This window comes from Leopardus geoffroyi, chromosome B4 (assembly GCF_018350155.1).
Source record: "Leopardus geoffroyi isolate Oge1 chromosome B4, O.geoffroyi_Oge1_pat1.0, whole genome shotgun sequence".
Lineage (NCBI taxonomy): Eukaryota > Metazoa > Chordata > Mammalia > Carnivora > Felidae > Leopardus > Leopardus geoffroyi.
The window spans coordinates 73,544,019-73,568,356 of NC_059341.1; the positions used below are offsets into that span (position 1 = coordinate 73,544,019).

General features: G+C 33.6%; 1 protein-coding gene across 2 annotated transcripts in view; it reads left to right on the forward strand.

The window, feature by feature from the left end:
- The window catches only part of ARID2 (AT-rich interaction domain 2), a 170,686-nt gene that overhangs the window by 67,611 nt on the left and 78,737 nt on the right, over positions 1 to 24,338 (forward strand). For both annotated transcript variants that reach the window (XM_045465413.1, XM_045465412.1), the window contains exon 4: positions 23,788 to 23,921. In XM_045465413.1, coding sequence (XP_045321369.1) covers positions 23,788 to 23,921 — 134 coding nt within the window. The remainder of the gene's footprint in view (positions 1 to 23,787; positions 23,922 to 24,338) is intronic.

Genomic DNA, 24,338 nt, shown 5'->3' on the forward strand with positions numbered 1-24,338 from the left:
GTAAGTGGGGGAGAGAGAATTCCAAGCAGGCTCCACAGTCAGTGTGGAGCCCGACTCCGGACTTCAACTCATGACCATAAGGTCATGACCAGAGCTGAGATCCAGAATCAGATGCTTAACAGACTGAGCCACCCAGGTGTCCCAAATGTCCTTTATTCTGATGGCATGTGCCCAGTGAAAATTTGAGGATTTTATTACTGTGGAAGATTTAGTGTCTGCTTTATTCTATCACCTCCATTCTTATTTCCTTAATATTTTTTCTTTAACTTAGATCCCTTATAACTTAAGTAACTGTATATAAAATGTAAATAATACATTGTCATGTTAAATAGTAACACCTACCCAGAAAAGAAAAGAACTTTTAAAAAAGTCAGTAGAGTACAAAGGTAACAATGAGCCCATTCCCCTAGATGTTTACTCTTTGTTAAAGGGGATATTCGAGCTGAAAAGGTAGCAAAGAAATGCTAACATCAAATTGAGAAATATTTTATTTTACTGTAGGTCATTTGTACTAGCCACATTTACTAGCCACTAGATCACTAGCTGGGTGATCTTAAGAAAGAAGAAAGAATTACGCCTATAACCAGGTTGCAGCAGAACATTGTCGTTATGCTTCTATAGCTAATATTCTATATAATTTTATCATTTTGTATCTTGATTTTAAAAGTGTAAAGATAAGGATATCAATACTAGGAGACAATCAAAGCTCAAAACACACTAGAAAATGTGAACTGTTGTAATAATATAAATAATCACTGTTTAATTAGGAATGGATCATTATTACCTGGTCAGCCTCATATAAAGTATAAAGCAAAAGAAATTCAATACTTTGTTTCTAATTGTATATTTTATTCTTAGGCAGCAGATTACACTGTCTAAAGGTATTTTGTCCATGGAAATATGGCTTTTTCTATATTCAACTTATATTCAACAGAGAATAAAAATACCAGAACTTCTCAGTAGTTCTATCTTTTGTTTGTGGGTAGGTTAAATTTAGATGCCCCAGCGTTGGTACATTGTCTCACTTAGGGAGAACTAAAGTGTTATAAGGGGAGTTTGGAATGGATCTCAAAGAATTTGAGGAAAAACTAGAGAATGGAGATTTTCAAATCTAGGAAATAAATTTAAAACCTGATTTGTGTACTCAGCAAACATTTATTGAATATCTATTGTATGTTCAGAATGTTACTGCTTTTCCTCAATGTTCCTGCAGAGTAGCAATAGAATATAAATTTTGGTGGAAACAATACAGACAGGAGAAATTACTGACTAAAAGAATTAAACTTAGTTAACTTTATACCCTATCATGTGCCAACCAGCACACTTCTTTTGGAGCAATGAATAAGACATACATTGCAAAAAGAGGTTATCAAATAATATTTTCAATTTTTGAATGATTTATTCTCTGAATGTTGAGTTTTAAATTTGTATTTATTTTCTTAGAGCACAGTGAAAATGTAATTCTATTACTTCTGTTTTCCGTTGTTTCTAGTGAGTACTTGAATGTATTTCTTATCTTGCTCTTTTGAGGATAATCTGTCTTATTTTTCTTCTGACTGCCTTTAATAATTTCTTTTTTCTTTGGTTTTCAAAACTTTTATGTGTAATACGCAAATACGGATTTTTTTAAAACACTATCTGTGTTTGAATAATCCCAACATATGAAGCTCCATTGACTGTTTTTACTGGCTTTTGTTTTGATTGGTTCTTGTATCTGTTGCCTCCTGATTTTTCTGGTTTTCTCTTGACTGTATACTGGATTGTACTTGAAAACCAATTACAGACATAATTTGAGACATGAAATTATACTGTTTTTCTCCAGAAATTTGTGGATAGTTTGCTTATGACAGGAGTCAGGAATTAGGAATCTAGGATAATTTTAATCCAATTTCATGGATTAAAATTTTCTGAGCTCCGGAAATAACTCCAAATTAGCTGGAAGTCTCTTCAAGGCTTTGTTACTTGTTTACCTTACTGCTAGAATTAAAATTTTCAGGGTCACAATTGAGGACAGTGGTTTTGTCTTCTCTTAAGACTCTCCAGGTTGTCAAATATACTTCTTAATCTCAACTGCCTTTTCCAAAATTCGTACAAAGCAAATGTGACCTTCAATGCTAAATATGCCTCTCTGAGGGTGCCTTGGGTGGCTCAGTCAGTTAGTTAAGTGTCCAATTCTTGACTTTGGCTCAGGTCATGATCTCACGGTATGTGGGTTTGAGCCCTGCGTCAGGCTCTCTTCTGACAGTGTGGAGCCCACTTGGGAATCTGTCTTCCTCTTTCTCTCTGCCCCTCTTCTGCTTACTCTCTATATCTCTCTCAAGATAAATAAAAATAAACTTAAAAATAATAAAAAAATAAATATGCCTTTCTGGATTTCTGTCTTCTCTCTTGGTCCAAATAATCTTCACTACTTTCTCATTCTCTGATGCCATTGGGCAACATAAAAAAATGAATATTCATATTTTTCCAGCTCTTCTGGTTCTCATTGGGAACATGGGTTCTAAATGGTCTATGCTGCCATTTCTGGAAGTAAAAATACCCATTTCATTTCTTTCTCTTTTTCTTATTTTTTTTTTTTTTTTTTTTTTTTTTTTTTTGAGAGAGAGAAGGAGAGTGAGAGAGCATGCCCACGAGTTGGTGAGGGGCAGAGGGAAAGAGGGAGAGAAAATCCTAAGCAGGCTCCACACCCAGCATGGAGCCAGACACAGGGCTTGCTCCCACCTCCATTGAGATCATGAGCTGAGCTGAAATCAAGAGTGGGTGTTCAACTGACTGAGCCACCCAGGCGCCGCAGAATACCCATTTCAGATCTTGAGTTTCTTTAAAAAACAACCCACCTTCAAGTGTTTTCATTGCACTTCTGTTAATTAACATATTTTCTGATTAAATAATAATCTGTAATTTCCAGTTTAATATATCCTTTGATTATCTTATTTGAAAGAAGTCTAATGTGTAGAATAATAATAGTAAAATATTGCATATGTGCATTTTAGTTGTTTCTTTTTTCAAACCCTACTCTGATTTTGAGAAATTGTGAATTGATTTACTCATATGACTATATGGCAGTGTGTACTCAATTTTTCAGCAGAGTACAGTCTTTTCCTAATGATTTAACACTTCTTCAATAAATTTTTTTTCACAGTTCATAGCTACTTGTAAAGATATTTAGATTTAATTACTTTTTACCACTTTGAGGCAAAGTAATCAGTAGTTGATACTATTTTCTATGTATTCAAAATGTCAGCTTGTAAATTTAAAGTACATACTCCTGAATAAGATAAACAGATTTGCAATAACATATAGTTAATATGTTTGTCCTTCAAACTCAAGAATTATATGTGTTAAAATCTAATCATTTTGAAGTCAAAGACATAGTTGTTCTTTGCCATTGTAAAATAGCAGTCAATTTATAGATGAGTTTTATTTGGTAACTTTACTTACAATCAGTTGTTTGGAAATGAGTGTGAAGTTTTGATGGAAATGTCATAATAACTCCTCGGCTGGCCTCCAGTGCTTACTTATTAACGACTTGTGACAGAATTTCACCTTCAAATGATCTTTTTAATGGAGAAAGTATTTTAAGTTCTTTTCTGCAGTTGTTAGCATACATATCTCTTCCTTTCTTCATTCTTGATGGGGTGTTTTGTTTTCTTTCTTTTTTGTTTGCTTTGCTTTGTTGGATGGATTAGGAAACAGATACTTCTAGGAAGGAGCATCTTGTTAAACTCTGCATAAAAGAATGTATAGTCATTTTCTAGATGGTTTGATTCAGTTGTGCTAGGACTTTTATTTCCATCGGAGGCAGAGCCTTTGGACTCTTGAGTTCCCATCCCTTTGTTTGGAAAGCATATTCATAGGTCAGATATTCATTGGGAATTTCCCAATTTATTGGAAATTCTTAATGTTTACTTTTATAGTTGAATAAGATCAGCATTTCTTAGTGGAAAAACTATTGGCATTTGAGATGGTACAAATCTCTATGCCTGATAGTACCTTTAGAATTCCTGACTGCTGCCTCCTAATTACTCATAATGTTGCCAAACAAAAATGTGACAAACAAAAATGCCCCCACAATTTTTCGGGCGGTCTCTGGTATGGTATTGCCCTGAACTGAGAATTACTGAATTAGATCAGGAACTTTGTTACGGTAGCTTAAAAAGTAAAACTGCCTAACAGAATTTTAATTCTTAAAAGTAGAAAGGTTAAGGTATGTTTATTGTTTTTCAGGACTACATGCTTATTCATCTTTAATTCTCATTTGTTCTGATTCATTGTATAATAATATATGTCAATAATCAACTTAAAGTGTTCTATTCTCAAGCCAGTAATTTTCACACTGCTTTATAGAGCTGCTAAGTGTTCTGCAAAAGTACCTTAAGCCACAAAGGAGATGGTATTGGGATAGAAGGAGGTGGGCAGGATTCTCCAGCAGGTACACTTTTCCTTCTATGTATTTACAAACTGTGCTTTCAGACAAGACCTCTTTCTGACCTAAGTTGTATCATCTTTCTTCTCCCAGAACAGGAACAGTAGATTAAAAAAATGAAGCATGGCTTATGACAAAGGTGTCCAAAAGTTTTTTGACATAGAATTTCTAGACCACATGTTACTATACAGAGTATTAATTGTTCAGGGGAAAGTTAAATTGTCTAATAGGTCATTTTAAATAAAACAATAAATTTGAAGAGAATTGTTTGTTTCCATTGTAATACTAATAATTTTATTCGTATGTGTATTAATTAAATAAGGTTTCCATTGTGAACTTTATTAAAACCATGGTATCTGTTGGAAGTCTTCCAAGTCATTAGACTAAGTTTTACATTGTAGTATCTTGATTCTTTTTGGGTCATACTTCCGTTGCATATTTTGAATAAGTGCAACAAAAAATTACCATCTATTTTTTCTCCTAAAAAAGAAATGGTAACTATTTCCTAAATTCAAAACAGTTACATGGTGATTTCTACGTTGTGATTGAAGGAATGCATGCTAAGTGCTTAGATTCTGGAGGAATTCCTAATATGTAATGTTTTTGTTTTTTTGTTAAGAAGTAAATGTAATAAAATGTATACTATTTAGACAGTGGAATACTTGCTGTCAGTTAATTATAGGTATAAAAGTTGGGGGGAAGCAACTAAAGATTTACAGACTTTGTAAGGATGGATAGACCAATAAAATGACATAAGCTCTCAAAGGTACTTTATTTTCTAGGAATATTAATTTCTAGAGATATTTGGCTGATCATATAGCCTATGATTAACCTAGTGATTTTCTCTATCTCTTTCTCACACACACACACACGAGGATACTTCTGTGGGTCCATTGGTACTACTATGCTTTTTTTTTTTTTTTTTTTTTTTTTTTTTTGGTTATTGATGACTTTTTTTAAATTATTGGGAAATATGGGGAAACTATCTTACATAAATGACCTAGAACTCTCCGCTCTATCTCTGTATTTTATTCATTTCCTAATAAAGTTTGGAATCATACACTTACAAAGGCACAGTTGAGTGTGTAGCAATAAGACTAATGAGAAGTCAGACAGATAGCTCAGCATACAAATAGTAAACTTGGATTGAGTGATTCAAAAAGTTAGTTTTTTAAGTCAGGTCTCAGATCTCCAGGACCAGTTGCAGCTCCAGGTTATGCTCTTTGTTCTGATTGTGTTATCATAATGGATGTGTGTTATTTTTCCTGTGTACTTTAATTGGTTAAACAGGCACAGTTTCCCTAAGGGTAATAGATTTTTCTTCCTCATTTGGCCAGTTTTCACTGTCTTAGGTCACAAAACAAAGTACAGTTATTCAGTAATGAAATTAATTTAAATATTATGTGGTAGAACTGATTCTGAACAGGAATTTCATAATATTCTTCATACTTAGATATTGTTTTGATCTTGAATAATTTAGCATGATAGTATATACTCCCTTTTCTCTTAATTTCTGGGAGACTTTTCACCACAAGTTCCAATCTTTTTCCCATTGCAGGGAAACTTACTTTCTTCGAATATTCTACTTCTGTCCTTTTTTTCTTGGAATTTTTATATTCTGAGTTTTAAAACGTGGAAGAGTTCTTAAATTATTTAAGAAATGGGGTAAATATTATCTTTTCTAATGATTTAGAAGTAAATCCAGATATTTATAAAGGGTATGTTTTAGTTTAGGTATATATTGTATTACATCTTGTGCCTCATTTATGTACCAGTATCAAAGTTCCATCTAGAACCTTCACCCTGTAAAGGATAATTTCTACCCACTGTGTAGCTACTTCAAGTCTGTTCTCGTGCAAGCACTGCTTTCTAGCTAACTGCCACGCTCCACTGCAGCCTCAAGATGACCCATTCCATTCGTAATAAACTCTCTGATATCTTCTACCTTGTCTTAGAGTACTCTGCCCTGCTTTCTTCTTCCTTGGTCTTTCTTTTCTTCCCTTCTACTCCTTTACTCTGCTCTCTCTTACATACTTTTCAATTCATTTCTTCTTTCCTTTTCCCTTCTTCTCACCAATTTCATATCCTTTCTGTTCCTCTTTCTGTCCCTTCCTACTTCTTGTCTCCCCAAATCATCTTCTTTCCAACTTAAACTAAAATCTCTTACACTGGATAACACTGCTACTACTTGGGTACCATCTCAAGAAATGACCACATTCTCTTTGTATAAAAAAGCCATTTTAAAATTTTATTATTTTGCTTAAATTCCACAGATCGCACTGCTGGCTTCTATACTCTTTTTACATATCCTTTTAATTTATTAAGAAAATGGAAATTGGTATATATGATTTCTTTTTAAACTTTTCCTATCACTTCAAAATTATCAACATCTTAACTTGTTTTCTCCTCACTCTAGACTCAGAATGAATAACTTTTATACCTATACTCTATTTTTTCCTTGATAACATAAAAGCAAAACATATTTACTGTAGACAAGTCAGTAACTACAAATACATCAAAAATATTTTTAAAAAATTGCTTCTAATACTGTTCTCAACATTTTCTTATATGTTCTTTAAGACTTATTTGCATATATTTATTTATGAAACATATATTTTAAATAAATCATACGGTCCACTGCATTTTCTAATTTCTTATTATAACATCTCAAATATTCTCACTTTTTTAAGTATTTTTTTACAACACCATTTTTAGGGACTGCATAGAATTCTCGTGCATAAACTTAGTGTGCCAGTTCCCTATCTGATAGATTGTTCTTCATCCTTATAAATGGTGATGAATAGCTTTGAATATATCTTTGAATACATTTCTGAATTATATGTTTAGTTATTTCCTTAGGGTAATTTGCTAGAGGAAAGATTTCTGAGATCAAATGATACTCATGTGTTTAGTGCTTTTAATGAATATTGCTAAAGTCCCCTCCAGAAAGGTTGTACCAGTATACATTTCTACCCTGTGTATGAGTTTCTGCTTACCCAAACCTTTGCCAAAATTGGGTGTTAAGAGTTTTTAAACTCCTTTCACATTTCAATTTGCATTTCTTGTATCAAATATTCCTTTTTAAAAAAAATATATCATTTGCTCATTTAAAAAATTATATGGGTACTATTCATAATAACTTGAACTTTAAGATCTAAACGTGTATGTATACATATATGCATATATGAGAAATATTTTTCCAGGTTATTGTCTATCATTTAGCATTGTGTTACTTGCCTTATTAGAAGTTTTAAAATTTTCATGAGATAAACATTAGTCTTTTTCTTTTTCAATTTTTTAAATTTATGTTCATTTTTGAGAGAGTGCACGTGCGCGCACACACACACACACACACACACAGGCAAGTGAGGGAGGGGCAGAAAGAGAGAATGACACAGAGTCCAAAGCAGCTGCAGGCTCTGAGCTGTCAGCACAGAGCCCGACACGGGGCTCAAACTCATGGACTGCGAGATCATAACCTGAGCCAAAGTAGGGCACCCAACTGACTGAGCCACTCAGGCACCCCTGAGGTAAACATTACTCTTACTTTGTGCGTGCTTCCTCTCATGCTGGACAGTGCCTTCCCCACTCTAATATTCTAAATATGTTAACATATATTCTTCTATATTTTCTTTAATTTTTAAGTTTACATTTAATCTCTAACTCATCTGGAAATTATTTTGGTCTGTAAGGTATGAGGTAAAAATTTTTAATTGTTTTCCAATAATGAATTAGTTATCCTAGAATTAACGAATATGCCATTTGTTTCCTTTTTTATTTTTTATTTTATTATTTATTTTTTAAGTTTTTATTTAAATTCTAGGTAGTTAACATACAGTGTAATAGTGATTTCAGGGGTAGAATTTAGTAATTCATCACTTACATATAACACCCCAGTGCTCATGATAACAAGTGCCCATCGCTTGCCTAACCCACTCCACAGCAACCCTCAGTTTGTTTTGTGTATTTAAGAGTCTCTTATGATTTGCCTCCATCTCTGTTTTCTTTCACTTCCCCTATGTTCATCTGTTTTGTTTCTTAAATTTCATATATGAATGAAATCGTAATATATTTGTCTTTCTCTGACTTATTTCATTTAGCGTCATACACTCTAGCTGCATCCTTGTTGTTGCAAATGGCAACACTTCATTCTTTTTGATGGCTGAGTGATATTCTGTTACACACACACACACACACACACACACACACACACACACACATATCTTCTTCATTCATTGGTTATCAATGGATGTTTGGGCTCTTTTCATAATTTGACTACTGTTGATAGCACTGCTATAAACATTGGGGTGCATGTGCCCCTTTTAATCAGCTCTTTTGTATCCTTTCAATAAATATCTACTAGTGCAATTGCTGGGTCATAGGGTAGTTCTCTTTTTAATTTCCTGAGGAACCTCCATACCGTTTTCCAGAGTGGCTGCACCAGTTTGCATTCCTACCAGCAATGTAAAAGGGTTCCCTGTTCTCCACATCCTCACAAATATCTGTTGTTTCCTATGTTGTTAATTTTAGCCATTCTGACAGGTATGAGGTGGTATCTCATTGTGGTTTTGATTTGTATTTCCCTCATGATAAGTGATGTTGAACAACTTTTCACGAAATGCTACCTTTTTTAGATTGGACAATGCTTTTCTCTGTTCTATTCCATTAATATATATCTTCATTCCTTTTTTAATATTATACCTTTTAATAAATTTGTTAATTGTAATTAGCCTTTTCATTAAAAAAGTAATCATGAGCACTGTTTAAAATATGAAGGTAACCATTATTATAGTCTTTTTATTTTATCCCAGAAATACTTTGTCATATACGAGCAAGTGTGTCATATATTGGTTAAAAAGTCTGTTTTTATGTTGTTTATTCCGATACTTTTCCATAGTGGAAGAATTATCTGTAGATGAAGATAGAACAAATGCATCATTGTATACATTTAATGAATCAATAAATTATGATCCTCCTTTTAAAAAAATTCCATGTCAGTTATGCACTATTTTTATGTTGAAACTTAAATTAACATTTTTCCATCTTGCCTGAAATCAGTTTTTCTTGCAAATTCTGGGACACTCACATTTTTACTTTTTTTATAAAAGGACTCAAGTCAATTTCTGGGCAAGTAAGGATAAAGATAGGTAAGGATAAATCCAAGTCTCTCCATATATCCTCCAATATCATGAAAGACCAACAAGAAGAACAAATAAAACAACAAAATCAGATGTGCCTGGATGGCTTACTCGCTAGAGCATGCGACTCTTGATGTCGAGGGTGTGAGTTTGAGCCCCACATTGGATGTAGAGCTTACTTAAAAGTAAACAATCTTAGGGGCGTGTGGGTGGCTCAGTCGGTTAAGCATCCAACTTCACGTCAGGCTCTGTGCTGACAGCCCAGAGCCTGGAGCCTGCTTTGGATTCTGTGTCTCTTTCTATCTCAAAACATAAATAAACATTAAAAAAAATTTTTAAGTAAACAATCTTAAAAAAAAATGTGCAAAATCCATGCCCTCAACATGACAAGAAGACTGAATGCTACAAACTTCAAGTGTCCTGCAAGTGGAAAAATAAAATACCAAATCCCAGCAGAGATATTTCTTTCTTCTGACACAAGCATTTGTGGAGAAAAAGTGCAGTTCTGAAAAACTGGAGGAAACGAGGATTGCTCTAAAATCACTGTCAGAGAAACCACACCTTAAGTACAAAAGAGAGCACTGACTATAAGTCTTTGGGCTTAATAGTGTATGTGATTTGAGGTGGCAGTCTCTGAAAAGTATTTTTTCTGGGGGAAAAGAGAATAAAAGAGAAGGGAAAAAAGCACCATTTGGAGATTGGGTAGGGAAGGAAAAAGAAGCAAAAGGGGGGGAACTTAAGGTCCTGCAAGATAAAATAGAAACCTCTTCCTCCAAATTAGAAGATGCACAAATACTTTCCTTACAACACAACCACTAGAAAAAGTTATCCATTAAAGAAACCATACTTTGGTACTCTAACAAAAGAGAGACTCTTGAAATAGGAATCTTGTGGACCATCTCAAAGTCGAAATAGGTGAAAGCCTCCACTATAAGAAGAAAACATAAGAATCAAAATATCTTAGTAGATGAACACCTGCAACTTCAAAAAAGAAAACAACCACACAGTGGAAGAAAACCATAACATAGCTCTCCAAAGTGGCTGAAATACCCTCAAATGCACACTTAGAGATATGAAAACCAACTAGAACCATACATTTAAAACCAAAGAAACAAAAGAGAATTGATTTCCCCATCCCCAGAACCCATAAAATCACTAAGAAACCTAGGAAGAAATGGGAAGAAAGTTGGTTGAACCCAAGAAAGATATGGAAGGAAGAGATAAAAATCATCTTAGAAATGAATTCTAAATTCTAGGATGCCCGAAGGAGAATGAACTCAACTGAAGACTTAATAAAGAACATTGAAGAAAGTCAGAAAAATAATCAAGACGAGGAAAAATGAATTAAAGAAGTAAAACAGGTAAAAGAGAAATGGTTGTAATGGAAGTGAGACAAAAAGAGATTCAACATATATGTATAATTGAATTAGAGAAACTAAACAATGGAAACATTATTTAAAACTATAATATAAAAAAATTTTCCAGGGGTGCCTTGGTGGCTCAGTCGGTTAAGTGCCTAAGTTCAGCTCAGGTCATGATCTCATGGTTTGTGAGTTCAAGCCCCACGCTGGGCTCTGTGCTGACAGCTCAGAGCTTGGAGCCTGCTTTTTAGACTCTGTGTCTCCCTCTGTCTCTGCCCTTCCCCCACTCATGCTCTTTCTCTCACAAAAATAAATAAACATTAAAAAAATTTTTTAAATATATGAAATTTCCAAAAATAAAAGATGTGCATCTACATATTGAAAGGACCATAGAGTACCTAGAGAAGTTGATATTAAGCAGTCCATTTTGAGTCATATCTTTATAGTAAAGTGTTAGAGTTTAAAGACAAACAATTTTGAGAGCCTCCAGGTAAACAAAACAAAACAACCTGTAGGGCAAGAGAATGAAACTGGAACACACTTCTTAATGGAAACGTACAAAGCAAAGTGCCAGTGGAGTAGTGTCGTCAAGAAACAAGGAAAAGAGTCAACCAAGAATTTTGTAAAGTCAAGGTGTTCTTGTATAGGAAAGGTATGTACAGCGCTCAAAGTTGTTATCATTTCCTTACTTTTGACAACATTTAGTAGCATGGCTCTGAAACAGTGGAGGGTTCCCAACAGCATATGTAACACACTACCATCTCAGCAGATTGGATTGAGCTGCCAAAAATGACCATCAGGGATTCATTAAGAAGTCTTGGTCATTAATTAAACAATTTTTTTTATCTTCTAAGAGTTTGTCACAGAACTTTAAAACCTAACATTCCCCTCCAAATGTTTTCCTTTTCAGTAGTTATTAAGAAGTTCATAATTCGTGCAGTACACTTGATTACAGACACATTTATGGCAGTTTTAGCCTATAAATCTCTAGAGTTCTGTGAATTTCAACATTAGTTGAAGTAGCTCTTCAGTTATATTTAGATGTGTTGTAAATGTGAATGTATTTATTTTAGGTAATCTTCCAAAATACAAAGAAGTTCCAGTTACTTATCAGTGAGTTTTAATTGATAAAATGTCGAAAATGTTAAATGTTTGATTTTATATAATATGCTTATTAAGTATATTTTGTGGAAACTAAAAAAAAGAAAAAGCCAAGCCATTTTTTTTACTATTATTTTTTTAACGTTTATTCATTTTTTTGAGAGACAGAGAGCGAGAGAGCGAGCGGGGAGGGGTAGAGAGAGACACACACACTACACACACACACACACACACACACACACACACACACACACACACACAGAATCCAAAGCAGGCTCCAGGATCTGAGCTGTTAGCACAGAGCCCTATGCGGGGCTCGAACTCACAAGCAGCGAGATCATGACGTGAGCTGAAGTCAGAGGCTTAACTGACTGAGCCACCTAGGCACCCCAAAAAAGCCAAGCTGTTTTTTAAATATGAAGAATACAAAGAAAGTTTAAACATGTATAACTCAGAGAATATTATATACATGAAACCTTCTTGAGGAAGCTACTAGGGTATGAGCTTTATCCAACTAAGTTGACTAGGAAAGCATTTTCAGAAGAATCCATGGTTATTTAAAATATATTGTAATTGGAGATCTAATAGTAAAACATAGGTGACAACAAAGGTGAAAGAATAATCTGTAAATCTTACATATCTTACCAAGTAGAAATAATGAAACCTTAAAGGAAAAGGTAAACAGAAAAGTAGAAAAAGCTTATTGATTGTTACAAAAGCAGTAGTTGGAAATGAGAAAATACTACTGAAAGTTGACCTATACTAGGTAATAGAATAATAAGAAAATGAGATTAAGGCATTGTAAATGTGTAAGTACAAAGGTAACCAGTGGAACAAAAATACAAGGCCTTCCTACATTCCAAAAGCAATTTAAAAACAAAAGAACAAAGAAAATGCATCACATAAATTATTTACTGTTTTAGCCATAACTCACAAATTTAGTTTTCATACTGAAAATACATTGATAGTTAATAAAAATGAGTAAATAATAAATGTTAAAAATTAATAAAATCAAGAATGTGGAAGAATAAATCTAAAACGGAATATAAACAGAAGCAAGTGAACCTCTGTTTCAGATGATATTGATCTGAAGTCAAAAGGAACTGTAAAAATTATTGTGAATTCTAGGATTGTTTACTATAGGATTGAGCAAATGTGCAATTTTATTGGGAAAACATTAGCCATATTTCTCATTATCAGAGAAGAAAGTTAAAAATATGAAAGGGGAGAGCTGTGGTGTTAAATTGGCAGTAGAGGTGTAAGTATGATCTCATTCTTTGATACAGAAATGGATTTATACACATATGCATGCATATATATTAATTTAATAAATATGTATTTTATAAATATATTTAACAAATATATTAAAAGGGACTGGAAGAAAGAGACCACTGTAAGCACTGAACATAACCTAGTGTCCCAGATAACTGGTTTCTAAATATTGTTCCTCATTAAAAGGAAGGAATGTTCCTCGGAGAAAAAGAGTGATGCTTGGGTAGAAGTAGGGAAAATACAAAGAAAGCCTGATAATCTTATGCTTGTAAAGCAAGAAACTGCTCAAGAAATGATTGGTACATATCAAAAGATAGAGGAGTTGACTTGAAAGGGCTCCCACTACTCAAATCTGGGACACTTTGAGTATGAGAATAAATAATGGTAGGAATATAATGTTTATGAAATATTCCATGATAGAGTAAATAAATTAATAAGTGAAAGAAGATGGAAAGAGCTCACTTACAGTAGAATAAATGCCAACTAATAAAAGCGGAAGAAATAATGAAGTTAAGAAAAATCACCATTACAGTAATACTTGATTCAGTCAAGAATCCTCAATGGATGCTAAAACTAGTGGGTGAAAGTTTGGTAAGGAATAGGTTATTTACATAGCTTCAGAGTGTTCTCCTGTAAGTTACTTAATAATTTCCAAAAGGAAAAGAGTAACTTCCTAGTGATGTAACCTAGTAATTCCAAGCTTACAAACTAATCAAACTTAACACCATCAATGGGATATGATACACCTTCTGATAATATGCACTAGGATATGCATTCATTTCTGTGGTATTCCTGCCAAAAGAGCTTTCTCTATCTAATTTAATTATAAAGAAATATCAGACAAACCTAAACTGAGGGACATTCTACAAGTAATTGCCCTGTATTCTTGAAAAAATGTCAAGCTTGTTACAAACAAGGAGCGATAACTTAATTTTAAGTGGTTCAGGAAAAGCACTGGGGGGTTGGGAGTGGTGTGGGCATGTGCATGTGTGGACAGAGAGAGAAGGGCAGATTGAGAAAATGAGAATACGATAAAACAAGCAACATCTAAATAATTTGTATATCTGGATTGAGGACACAGGAGTTCTTTGTAGTATTCTTGTGACTTAATATGGAATTGTGTCAATATAAAAGTTATATTAAAGGGTTCAAATCCCACAGAGTTTGGTGGATGTTTTTTAATAGTTTTGGAAAATTCTTTTTCCTACTGCAGTGTAGATATGAAAGTTTTAATATATGATACATGCACAATATTTTCAACAAGATCATGTCACAGAAGGAAAATTGTTTTAAAAACATCCTTTTTAAGAAAATGCTCTCTCCATAGCATGAGTCTCTTTTTTAAAGTAATTATTCTATTCATTATTAAAATTTTACTTTTACTTTAAAGGGTTGATTAGATGTCTTTTTGTTTTGTTTTTTAAATTATCGGTTAGATATAAGATAACTGCCCATCGCCTAATGCTATCATGAGAAAAGTCAGCAAATTTGAGACATTTTAAAAAGTGAAGTGTGTAACACTCAAGATTGGCAACACTTAAGTACTCTTCATTTAGATACCCAGTTAGCCTCTCTGGTACAAAATATTTTTCTTAATCACTTCGCATCTCATTATGAAATATGTTTGAAGATTTTTCTGTATTTGAAAGACCTTGTTTTTGTATAATTGACCCCATTAAAATTATCCTGAAGCATTTTTGGCACTTCCGACTTCAGCTTCTTTGCTGCATTACCCTGCTTGTAGATGATGCAATACGTGATTTTTACATGTCTACAATCTTCCCTTTTTCCCTTCTCTTTGCCTACTTTCTCATTCGTCTTCCTCAGTTTCCTCCCCCTACTTCTACTTCCCTTTCCCAGTTAAAGCAGCTGCTTCTTCATTGTGGCTTTAAGTAGAATTAACATGTTTTCCTGAAAATTTTTTTTCTAAAGTCATTTGCTTTGGAGAATATATCCTCTTTGGTACAGCTTTCCTTTAATGACTCACCCCAAAGTAGTTCTTCGCAAATTTCATCTTTGGAAGAGACTCTAGTAAATACTTACAAGCTCAGATATGTTAGAAACATCTGTACTTGAATTCAGCTATACAGAAAACCTCCCACACAGTATAATTTGCTCTAATCCTTGTTTTTTCAACTCCTCAATAGTGTTTTCTTACCGTTTTCCAACAATATTTGTTTTGTTGCCATATTTTCCATGTATTAATTTAGCCATCTTTGTCATGAGAAAATAAAGATATGTTTTCCCAGTGATATCGATTTTGGCCGTTGAAAGGCTCTTATAAATATTTATCAATACACTTGCTTGAAATAAAATTTATTTTTAAATTTTAAACAGTTTTGATTAACTTTCAGTGACTTGAAAATACTACTGAGAAAAATGTAGAGGTTTGTCTTCAAATTCTGGATACTTGGTTTTAAACATCTTGGAAACCGTCAGTAACATAAAACTGTAATAGTAACATAGGGCAAGGTTCGTCATCATTGTTAGGGCATGAAAATCCACAGTTAGGGTATTTGTTTTTAATATAATTTTAGAAATCTTTTGGTCTACTTCTTTTATATTGGATCGCATTGCTGTTGTTTCTACTTCATAGTATTGTTGATGATGAGCTCATGTTAGAAGTGTCAGTTTTGCCTTTTCTTGTTTTATTTTTCTTGCATTATTCAAACTGACTTTTTTGAAGAAATTTAAACTCTTTTGTGAGAGATAGTTTAACTAAAATTAGATAATATTATCTTTAAATCCCCTTAACCTGGGCATACATAGACGTTATTAGTACATATAGTTAAGGTTCCACTGGTCAAAAGCTAATGAATGAATGAGGATTCCACTCTTAGCCCTTCCACATTGTCTCACATCAAATGAGTAATATCTGGACTGCCTGATAATGGAGTGAGGGAGGGAGAAGACAGTGTGGATTCCTAAGTGAAATATCTTTCCCTATTGGAGTATTTTGTGTGTGTGCCCCATTTTGAAGGGTACTCTCCTACAGAAGCAAGTACCTGCATCAGTTGAGGTATGATATTCTGAGGAAGCTTGTATTGATAAAGGAGGTAGATTGGAAATTCTTTGCTATGAATGTCACAATGAAAGGCCATATGAGAGATCCAAAAGTAGCAGTATTCTAGAATTCTTCATTAATTATTATTTTTTAAATGAAGCATAATAACCTTTGGCATCCTTTGTTTAGATAATACCATTTTTTTCCTTTGATCTATAAGTGAGTTTGACATTAAAAAAATTTTTAATACTGAACTATTACTGGATTTCTATAATAAAATCTTTTCTTGAGTGTGTTTCATATATATTAATAGATTATTTTTTCCAGTGTTTATCTATGTAATCTTTTTTTAACTGCAGTTTTTATGACGTTTGTCAAAATTTGCTAGATTACAGTTTTCGGAGAGCTTCTAATCTTTTTCTATAACTGGAAACATTTTATATAGCAATGGGAATACTTGTTTTATTTGAAAGTTTGAAATAACTCTACTTTTTTTCTGATTTAAAAAAATTTTTTTAATTGTGAAATATAAACACAAGCTTAATATATACAGGTTTATCTACACCAAAATAAGAACAACAACAAAACCTCTACTAATACCTTTGAAGTTGCTTGTGTCTCTTGATTGCATTTCTCTCTTAAGGGGTAAACCCTCGCTTCTTTTCTAAGTGATAATTGTTATATGGCTTTTCTTTGTGGTGTTAGCACCCACTTGTCTATTGCTAAAAATTATATTAAAAAATTTTTTGCTTGTTTATGCTCTTTGTATAAGTGGAATTATATAATCTTTGGAAATGATTTTTTTTACTTAACAATTTATTGATGGCCATTTGAATCCATCCATGTTAGCTTACTAATTTTCATTGCTATATAATATTTCACTGCATGAATGTGCCACAGTGTTTTTATTTATACTACCATTAATGAATATTTGGATTGCTAACAGTTTTTTTTTTTAAGTTTATTTATTTATTTTGAGAGAGAGAGAGAGAGAGCACAAGTGAGGGAGGAGCAGAGAGAGGAAGAGAGAGAATCCCAAGCAGGCTCTGTGCCATCCATGCAGAGCCTGATGCAGGCTTGGTTTCACAAACCGTGAGATCATGACCTGAGCCGAAACCAAGAGTTAGACCCCTAACCGACTGAGCCACCCAGGCGCCCCAGTAATTAGTCTGATTTTAATTATGCTGTTAAACACTTGAAAAAAAAATGAGAAACACAGCAAAGAACATATTTTCCTTAATTTTAGCTATGAAAATAAATCCATTTTTTCACTTATTCTGTATAAATTTATTCTGTATAAACAGTATTATGTTTTCTATCACTGCTTCTTCCTCTTTTCAAGTTCTTAAACTTTGTATCAGGCATATTTTTTCAAATTATTTTAATAGTTTTACATTTTTTAGGTTCTCCTTTCATAATTACCAATGGCATTTGAATTCTCTTTTGAAATATAATAGTTATGAATGATACTAATATCTTAAATAGTTTCTGTGTAGGTTATCATTCATCTCTATTGTTTTTTAACCATTTGTTAATTTTGATTCATCTATCCATTAGAGTGTAGTTAACCCTTGGACAATGTGATTTGCAGCTCAAATCCACACTTATTTGTGGATCTTTTGTACAATACAGTATTATATATGTATTTCCTCTTCCTTATTATTTTCTTTAGCTTGTTATTATAGGAATACGATATGTAACATAAATACAAAATGTGTGTCAACTTACTGTTTATGTTACCGGGGAGGCTTCTGGTCAGTGGGCTATAGTAATTAAGTTTGAGGGAAGTCAGAAGTTATAATGCAGATTTAGACTGTGTGGGAATTGGTGCCTCTAACCCCTCTGTTGCTCAGGGGTCAATTGTACTTATTTGTGTGTGTGGGGGTGTGTGTTTTTTCCTAAAGAGCTATAGTGCTTTATTCTGAGTCTTTACATATATGAAAATGAATTTCTGTTGTCTTAGTTGAACAACATGATTGGGTAGGGATTTCTTGTGAAATAACTTTCCTCCTCAGAACTCTAATATTTGCTTATTATCTTCTACAGTTAATTTTGAAGAGAAGCCAAAGTCTAGTTGACTGTTCTATAAACTTTTGGGTAATGGCAGTGATTCTGAATACTCCTAGTAATCTTTATCTTTGAAACTTAAATCTTTTATCGGGTTATGTCTAATTGTTTTTCCCTTTTCATTAATTTTGCCTGGTGAACCATGTGCCCTCATATCCCAGCTCCAGGGAGCTTTTTGATGTACATATTACACATTTTAGCTAAAGAAATTCTTTTATGATGACAGTGATTATCACTTCTGTTCCCTTTAGTCTTTCCTGGAGGACCACCAGGTGTTTTGTTTGTTTGGGTTTTTTTGATCTATGTTTGGTCTCCTGTTTATCGTAAATATCTCATTTTTATCCATGAGTTTCGTTAGTTCTTTTCTTTTCCATGTGGAACAGTTTCTCAGGCTTGCCTTCTACATTACCCAGGTTATCTTCTACATTGTCATATCTACTCTTTCATGCCCCCTTTTTGGGAGAATAATCCTGGGCAAAGAAATTTCATTATCTTTATGGTTTCCAAAGCCACCACACTTGATTTTGGGCCTGGTGTATTTATAGAGCACATCAGTAGAGATCCAATACCTGTTGATACTTAATGACAGTCTGTCCATGCTGTTGATACTTAATGACAGTCTGTCCATGCTGGTACTTTTCATAGGTGCCCCACACTCCTGGGGTCTTTGGGTTTATTTTGACAAAGAACCTCAAAGGTGAAGTTTATAAATGACTTTGCCTCCCTGAACAACCACTGAGTTCAACCCACCTTTCTGTAAGTTCTTTTTAAATAATTGACAGTCTCTAGATCCCATTGTCAGACACACCTTCACTTTCTATTAATCCCTTAGTGGTTGAAGGAAATCCAAACTCTACTTGCCTTTTATGTGTTCTGGCCTAGGATCTCATCCACTTTCCACTAGATCACATTACTCTCTCAAATGTTTTGCAAGTTAGTCTTGTGGATCCTTGAAGTTGCTTTTAATGGACCAGAAATTCTAAAAGTTATTAACTTACAAATAATGCTGTATTCCTCTATTTTTATTCTTTAGAGGTCATTGCAATTAGATTTAAGGGAAGAGATGACTATGGGTCCTTGAACTGTCGTCTTTAACTAAAACCATTTCAAAAAATTGTTACATAGAAGTGTTCCTAATCATATCCATTTGATTTTTTTCCTTCATCCAAGAATAATCAAGAGTTTTTCTTGATTGTTGTTATTAATGTTGATTTTAATCTCCAAGAACTCTACCAAAATATGTACAGATGAAATTATATGATATCTGAGAATTGCTTTAAAATAATCCAGAAGAGGATCGTGAAGATAATTGCATATAGGTTTGGAATTTTACGTCATGAAAGTTATTTTTAATTTTCCAAGAGGTTAATTTCCTTCTTAGAAAAAACTTTCTTTGAATTGCTTTATGGTTAAAGAATGTGCCATATATAATATTTAATCTTAAATTTACTGTAATTTTCTGTGTGAATTGATACATATCAGTTTTATAATTTCCATGGAGTTTTGAAAAGAATATCATTGTATGTCTAAGAAATCAATCTTAGTGGCGATTTTACTCAAATCTTGTAAACCTAATTTATTTTTTTAATGTACTTAATCTGTCAAATATTGCAAGAGGTTAAATTTTCCCACATTCATGATAAAGCCATGCATATTATTTGATGCGGGGTTTTTTGTTGTTGTTTTTGTTCTTTAAGAGAGAGAGGGCGGGAACAGGAGAGAGGGGCAGAGAATGGGGAGAGACAGAGAGAGAGAATTTTAACCAGGATTCACACTTAGCATGGAGCTCAAGGCGCAGCTCAATCCCACAACCCTGGGATCACAACCTGAGATGAAATCAAGAGATGGACCCTCAACTGACTGAGCCACCTAGGTGCTCTTATTTGATGCTATATTAAATGGACTCTTAACACTCCCCCCTGCATTGTATTGGGATTGGTCACACTTATTAAGGCTTTTAATTAACAGTGCCATTTAAAACAATTTCTGTATTACATGCCAACTTTTCATATTTGCCTTCCTCTGAGTCTGTAACTGTGATATAGAATCTACTATAAAATAAATTAATGCCAAGTTGAAGAAAAAGAAGATAAAACTCATCCCAGTTGAATCTTTTCCTATCTGGATTCCAATATTTTACCAGTCTTGAGTTAAATATGTAGTGTATGGGCACCTGGGTGGCTCAGTTGCTTAAGTGTCGCCCTCTTGATTTCTGCTCAGGGCATGATCTCACGGTTCGTGAGTTCAAGCCCTGCATGGCACTCTGCACTGAGTGTGGAGACTGCTTGAGATTCTCTCTCCCTCTCTTTCTCTCTCACTCTGTCTCTCTCTCTGGCCCTCCTCAGCTCATGTGCTCTCTCTCTGTCTCTCAAAATAAATAAATAAATAAACTTAAACAAAATATGTAGTGTGCTAGGCAGATTACCATAGAAATGTAGTAAATACTGGTTTGATTCATATATTAGCTATTCAAAGTGATGCCATTGAGTTTGAGAAGAAAGAGAGTGAAATGTACAGTCTAGCATTTATAGTTTAATGAGTGAACACAAAATACCTGTTAGTGTATAAGCTCTAAGTCATGATACAGAATTAAATTAGAAAACTTAGACTTTGAAATGTAACTCTGTATTTTAGCAGCTTTCTCTTATCTGTTATTACTTTTTACTTTTTAGAAGTATATAACTCTTTGAAAAGCCAAAAGACTTTGTGCTTGTTTATTGTGAGAGACAAGAGATCAAAACTGGGTGCCAAAACTTTGGTTGAACTAAGAGAGGTTGAGTTTTAGTTGGAAATATTTAATCATAACAGTGAGAACAAGTACTGGCCCTCAAGCCAGGAAAATAAAAATTTCAAAAATCATAACAACTTGCCTAAAGCACAGATTTTTGGGGATTGAAATTATATAAAGAGTCTGGAGGAATGTGTCAAGGGACCAGACAGAGGTCATATTTTTAACATTTTAAGAAAATTTGAGTTATAAAAGGTTTTATGTATAGAATACACCATTTATTATGAGTATATAGTGCTTGTGTTGTTGTCAGGCACTCCTAGCTTGCACCACAGTTTGGGTATAAAAAAAAAAAAAAACAAAAACCCAAATTTCAAATCTGCTGTGTTCAGTTATAACAGATTTATAAAGAGTATCTTAAACATATTAATGGAAGATTTTGATCTTAAAATTCTTTGTCTGTGGGGTGCCTGGGTGGCTCAGTTGGTTGAGCATCCAACTCTTGATTTCAGCTGAGGTCATGATCTCAGAATTCATGGAATCGAGCCCCATGGAATCTCAAGGTCACTTGCGGGATCGAGCTCTGTGCCAAGCCTGCTTGGATTCTCTCTCTCCGTCTCTCTCTGCCTTTCCCCTGCTTGTGCTCTCTCTCTTTCTCTCTCAAAATAATCTTAAAAAATTCTACATCTTTATTGTTATTTTGATTATAGTTAGATAAAAATTATTTAATGAAGATATTTGAGTTTGTGTTTAACCATTCCACAACGAGTTCAATCAATTCTGAAAGACTATACTCTCTAAAATACCTCTATCAATACTATTACCTGAGTGTAGATAACCCTTCATTTGCAGAAAATATGTCACATAATTTTTGAGCAGCTGTTTGTGTCTAAATTTCTATATACTCTTCTTTTTATGATATCTGCATTAAAAATTCAAAAAGAATAGGCTTGATTTATTTACCTATTTAAGTCCATTGTGGGTCTGTCCTGGAGAGAGACTGCTTCTTTTTAATCATCCTTTTGTTTTATGTTTTTAGACTGTAAATCTATCTGCCGCGGACATCCCCAGGGTCAGGGTGAAATGTATGCAGCTGCATACTCTTCTCAATGCCCAAGGGTTGTATCTGCACACACGTCTCTGCTTTAGTCGGCTGTATCTCCAGCAGAAAAGTGTTGGATCCATTAGTTATCAAACTGCCAGTTAGGAACGAGTTCTTGTTCAAATTGAGCTTATATGGGGAACTTAGAAGGAAGGGGAAGGGACATTTTAATTCCTTTTCAGGCTCAAAGATGTAAATTACTGTGCCTTATAAGACTGAAAGGGGAAAATAAGGAATGGTAATGATTTTCCGTGTTTCATATTTGTAAAATTATAGTTTCCATTTATCCCACCTTGAAAGTTAAGTTTTGGTACTCAAAATAATACTTCTGAGATCATCCTATATCTTCATTGATAACCCCCTTCCTCATCTCAGCTGTCTGTAACTAAAAAGCAAAGGGTAGGTAGCTACAGGACTTTGAAAATGTCTACTAATGAACTTAGTATCTGCTTGGATCAGGAATGGTAGAAGGGGTGATCCATAAAATAAGCACATCTAGAACTTTTCTGTAGTAAATTTAAGTTACTGTATTAATCAGTTCACCTTATTTGTGAAGTACAGTAGCAAGTTTGTTAGCTGCAGCATTGTATTTGGCAGGGGTTTGACCAATTGTTTCCCCATTTAAAAAGCTTACCTGGGAATCTTATTATAAACTGGTAGGTGATGATAGATTGAGAATTTTGGAAATTTAATTCTAATTAACATCAAGAGGATTAATCATACCCAGTAATGATAATACAGCAGGGGATATAGGAACTGTCTTATAAATTAGTTAAAATATATTAGGCCATCACTTTTAGATGGGAATTTATTTAGAATGGGCATACCATTTCCAATGCCTGTCTAGAGGAAAATATTCAAACAAATTTGCACAAAAAAAAATTCAAACAGATTAAGCTTATTCCTGCTGCATGATTTGTAATAGCAGAAAACAAACTGAAAGTAGCTAAATGTATCACTAGAGATCTAATTAGGTTATGATATATGAAGAGGATCAAATATTATACAGCTGTTAAGAAAAAACTGAAGTAGTACTAATGTATTGACATACTTAGTTCTCTAAAACATACTGTTAAATAAAATTTTGCACAGAAAATATACTCCAGTAACCACGTGAACCTGGTTCGTGATTATCTCTGGTGAGTGAGATTAGGGGAGACCAAGGTTAGAGAATCTTCTCATTTTCTCTTGGCTTTTAAATGACCGTGGATAATTTTTTTTTTTAATTGGTAAGTGATATGTTCTCCCATTCATGTACATGTGTTTGTCCTTTGATATTACCTACTTTTGTATTTTTATTTGAGTAGTGGAGTGGTCTTTTCTGAAAATATAAAAACACTTTTTTTTTTTTTTTTTAAATCCTAGCCACTAGAGCACCAGGGAGAAAATATAAAAACACTTTAGAACCATTGCATTGAGTTTGTCTGTAGTATCACAGTTGATGTGACTGTTTAAGAGGCTTGTGGTATCTTTTTTTTTTTTTTAATTTAGGGCCTCTAGGGAAGGAAAACAAATCATGTGGTAGGTAGGAGTTAAAAAATAAGATGTAAACCTATTTGTAAAACTCTGCTGTGTTTTTCTATTTCAGTTACCTAGAAAAATACGAGAAAGTTCATCATTTTGGGGAGGATGATGATGAGGTACCACCAGGCAATCCAAAGCCACAGCTTCCTATTGGTGCAATTCCATCTTCCTACAATTACCAGCAACACAGTGTATCAGGTAAATATCATTGGCAGTTGTACAGTTTTGAATTAGGAAAATAGACATCATCCAATGAATTAATCCTTTACTTTGCATGTGCAGCTTTCAAAGATCTACATCTAATTGATATAAGGGTCCTTTCTGTAATAGGCTGTATAAGATTTTTAGTTGCAGGAATTTTCAGAATTAGAAATACCCATACTTTCAAGTGAAGTTTTTTCCTTTTTTTTTTCCTTTTCGACTAATGGTCAGTTTAATCTGAATAGTCACCAAAATGAGAAGTTCCTAGGATTAGGAAGGCCAAGAATACTCAGATAGCGTCTACTAGATTTTCTACAATTACTGTAATTTCCAGTCTCAGAATTCCTCAGAAATATTTCTAACTATGTATTTTTTTCCATGGTACCAAGGATAAGATTATTTTTTTTTCCATTT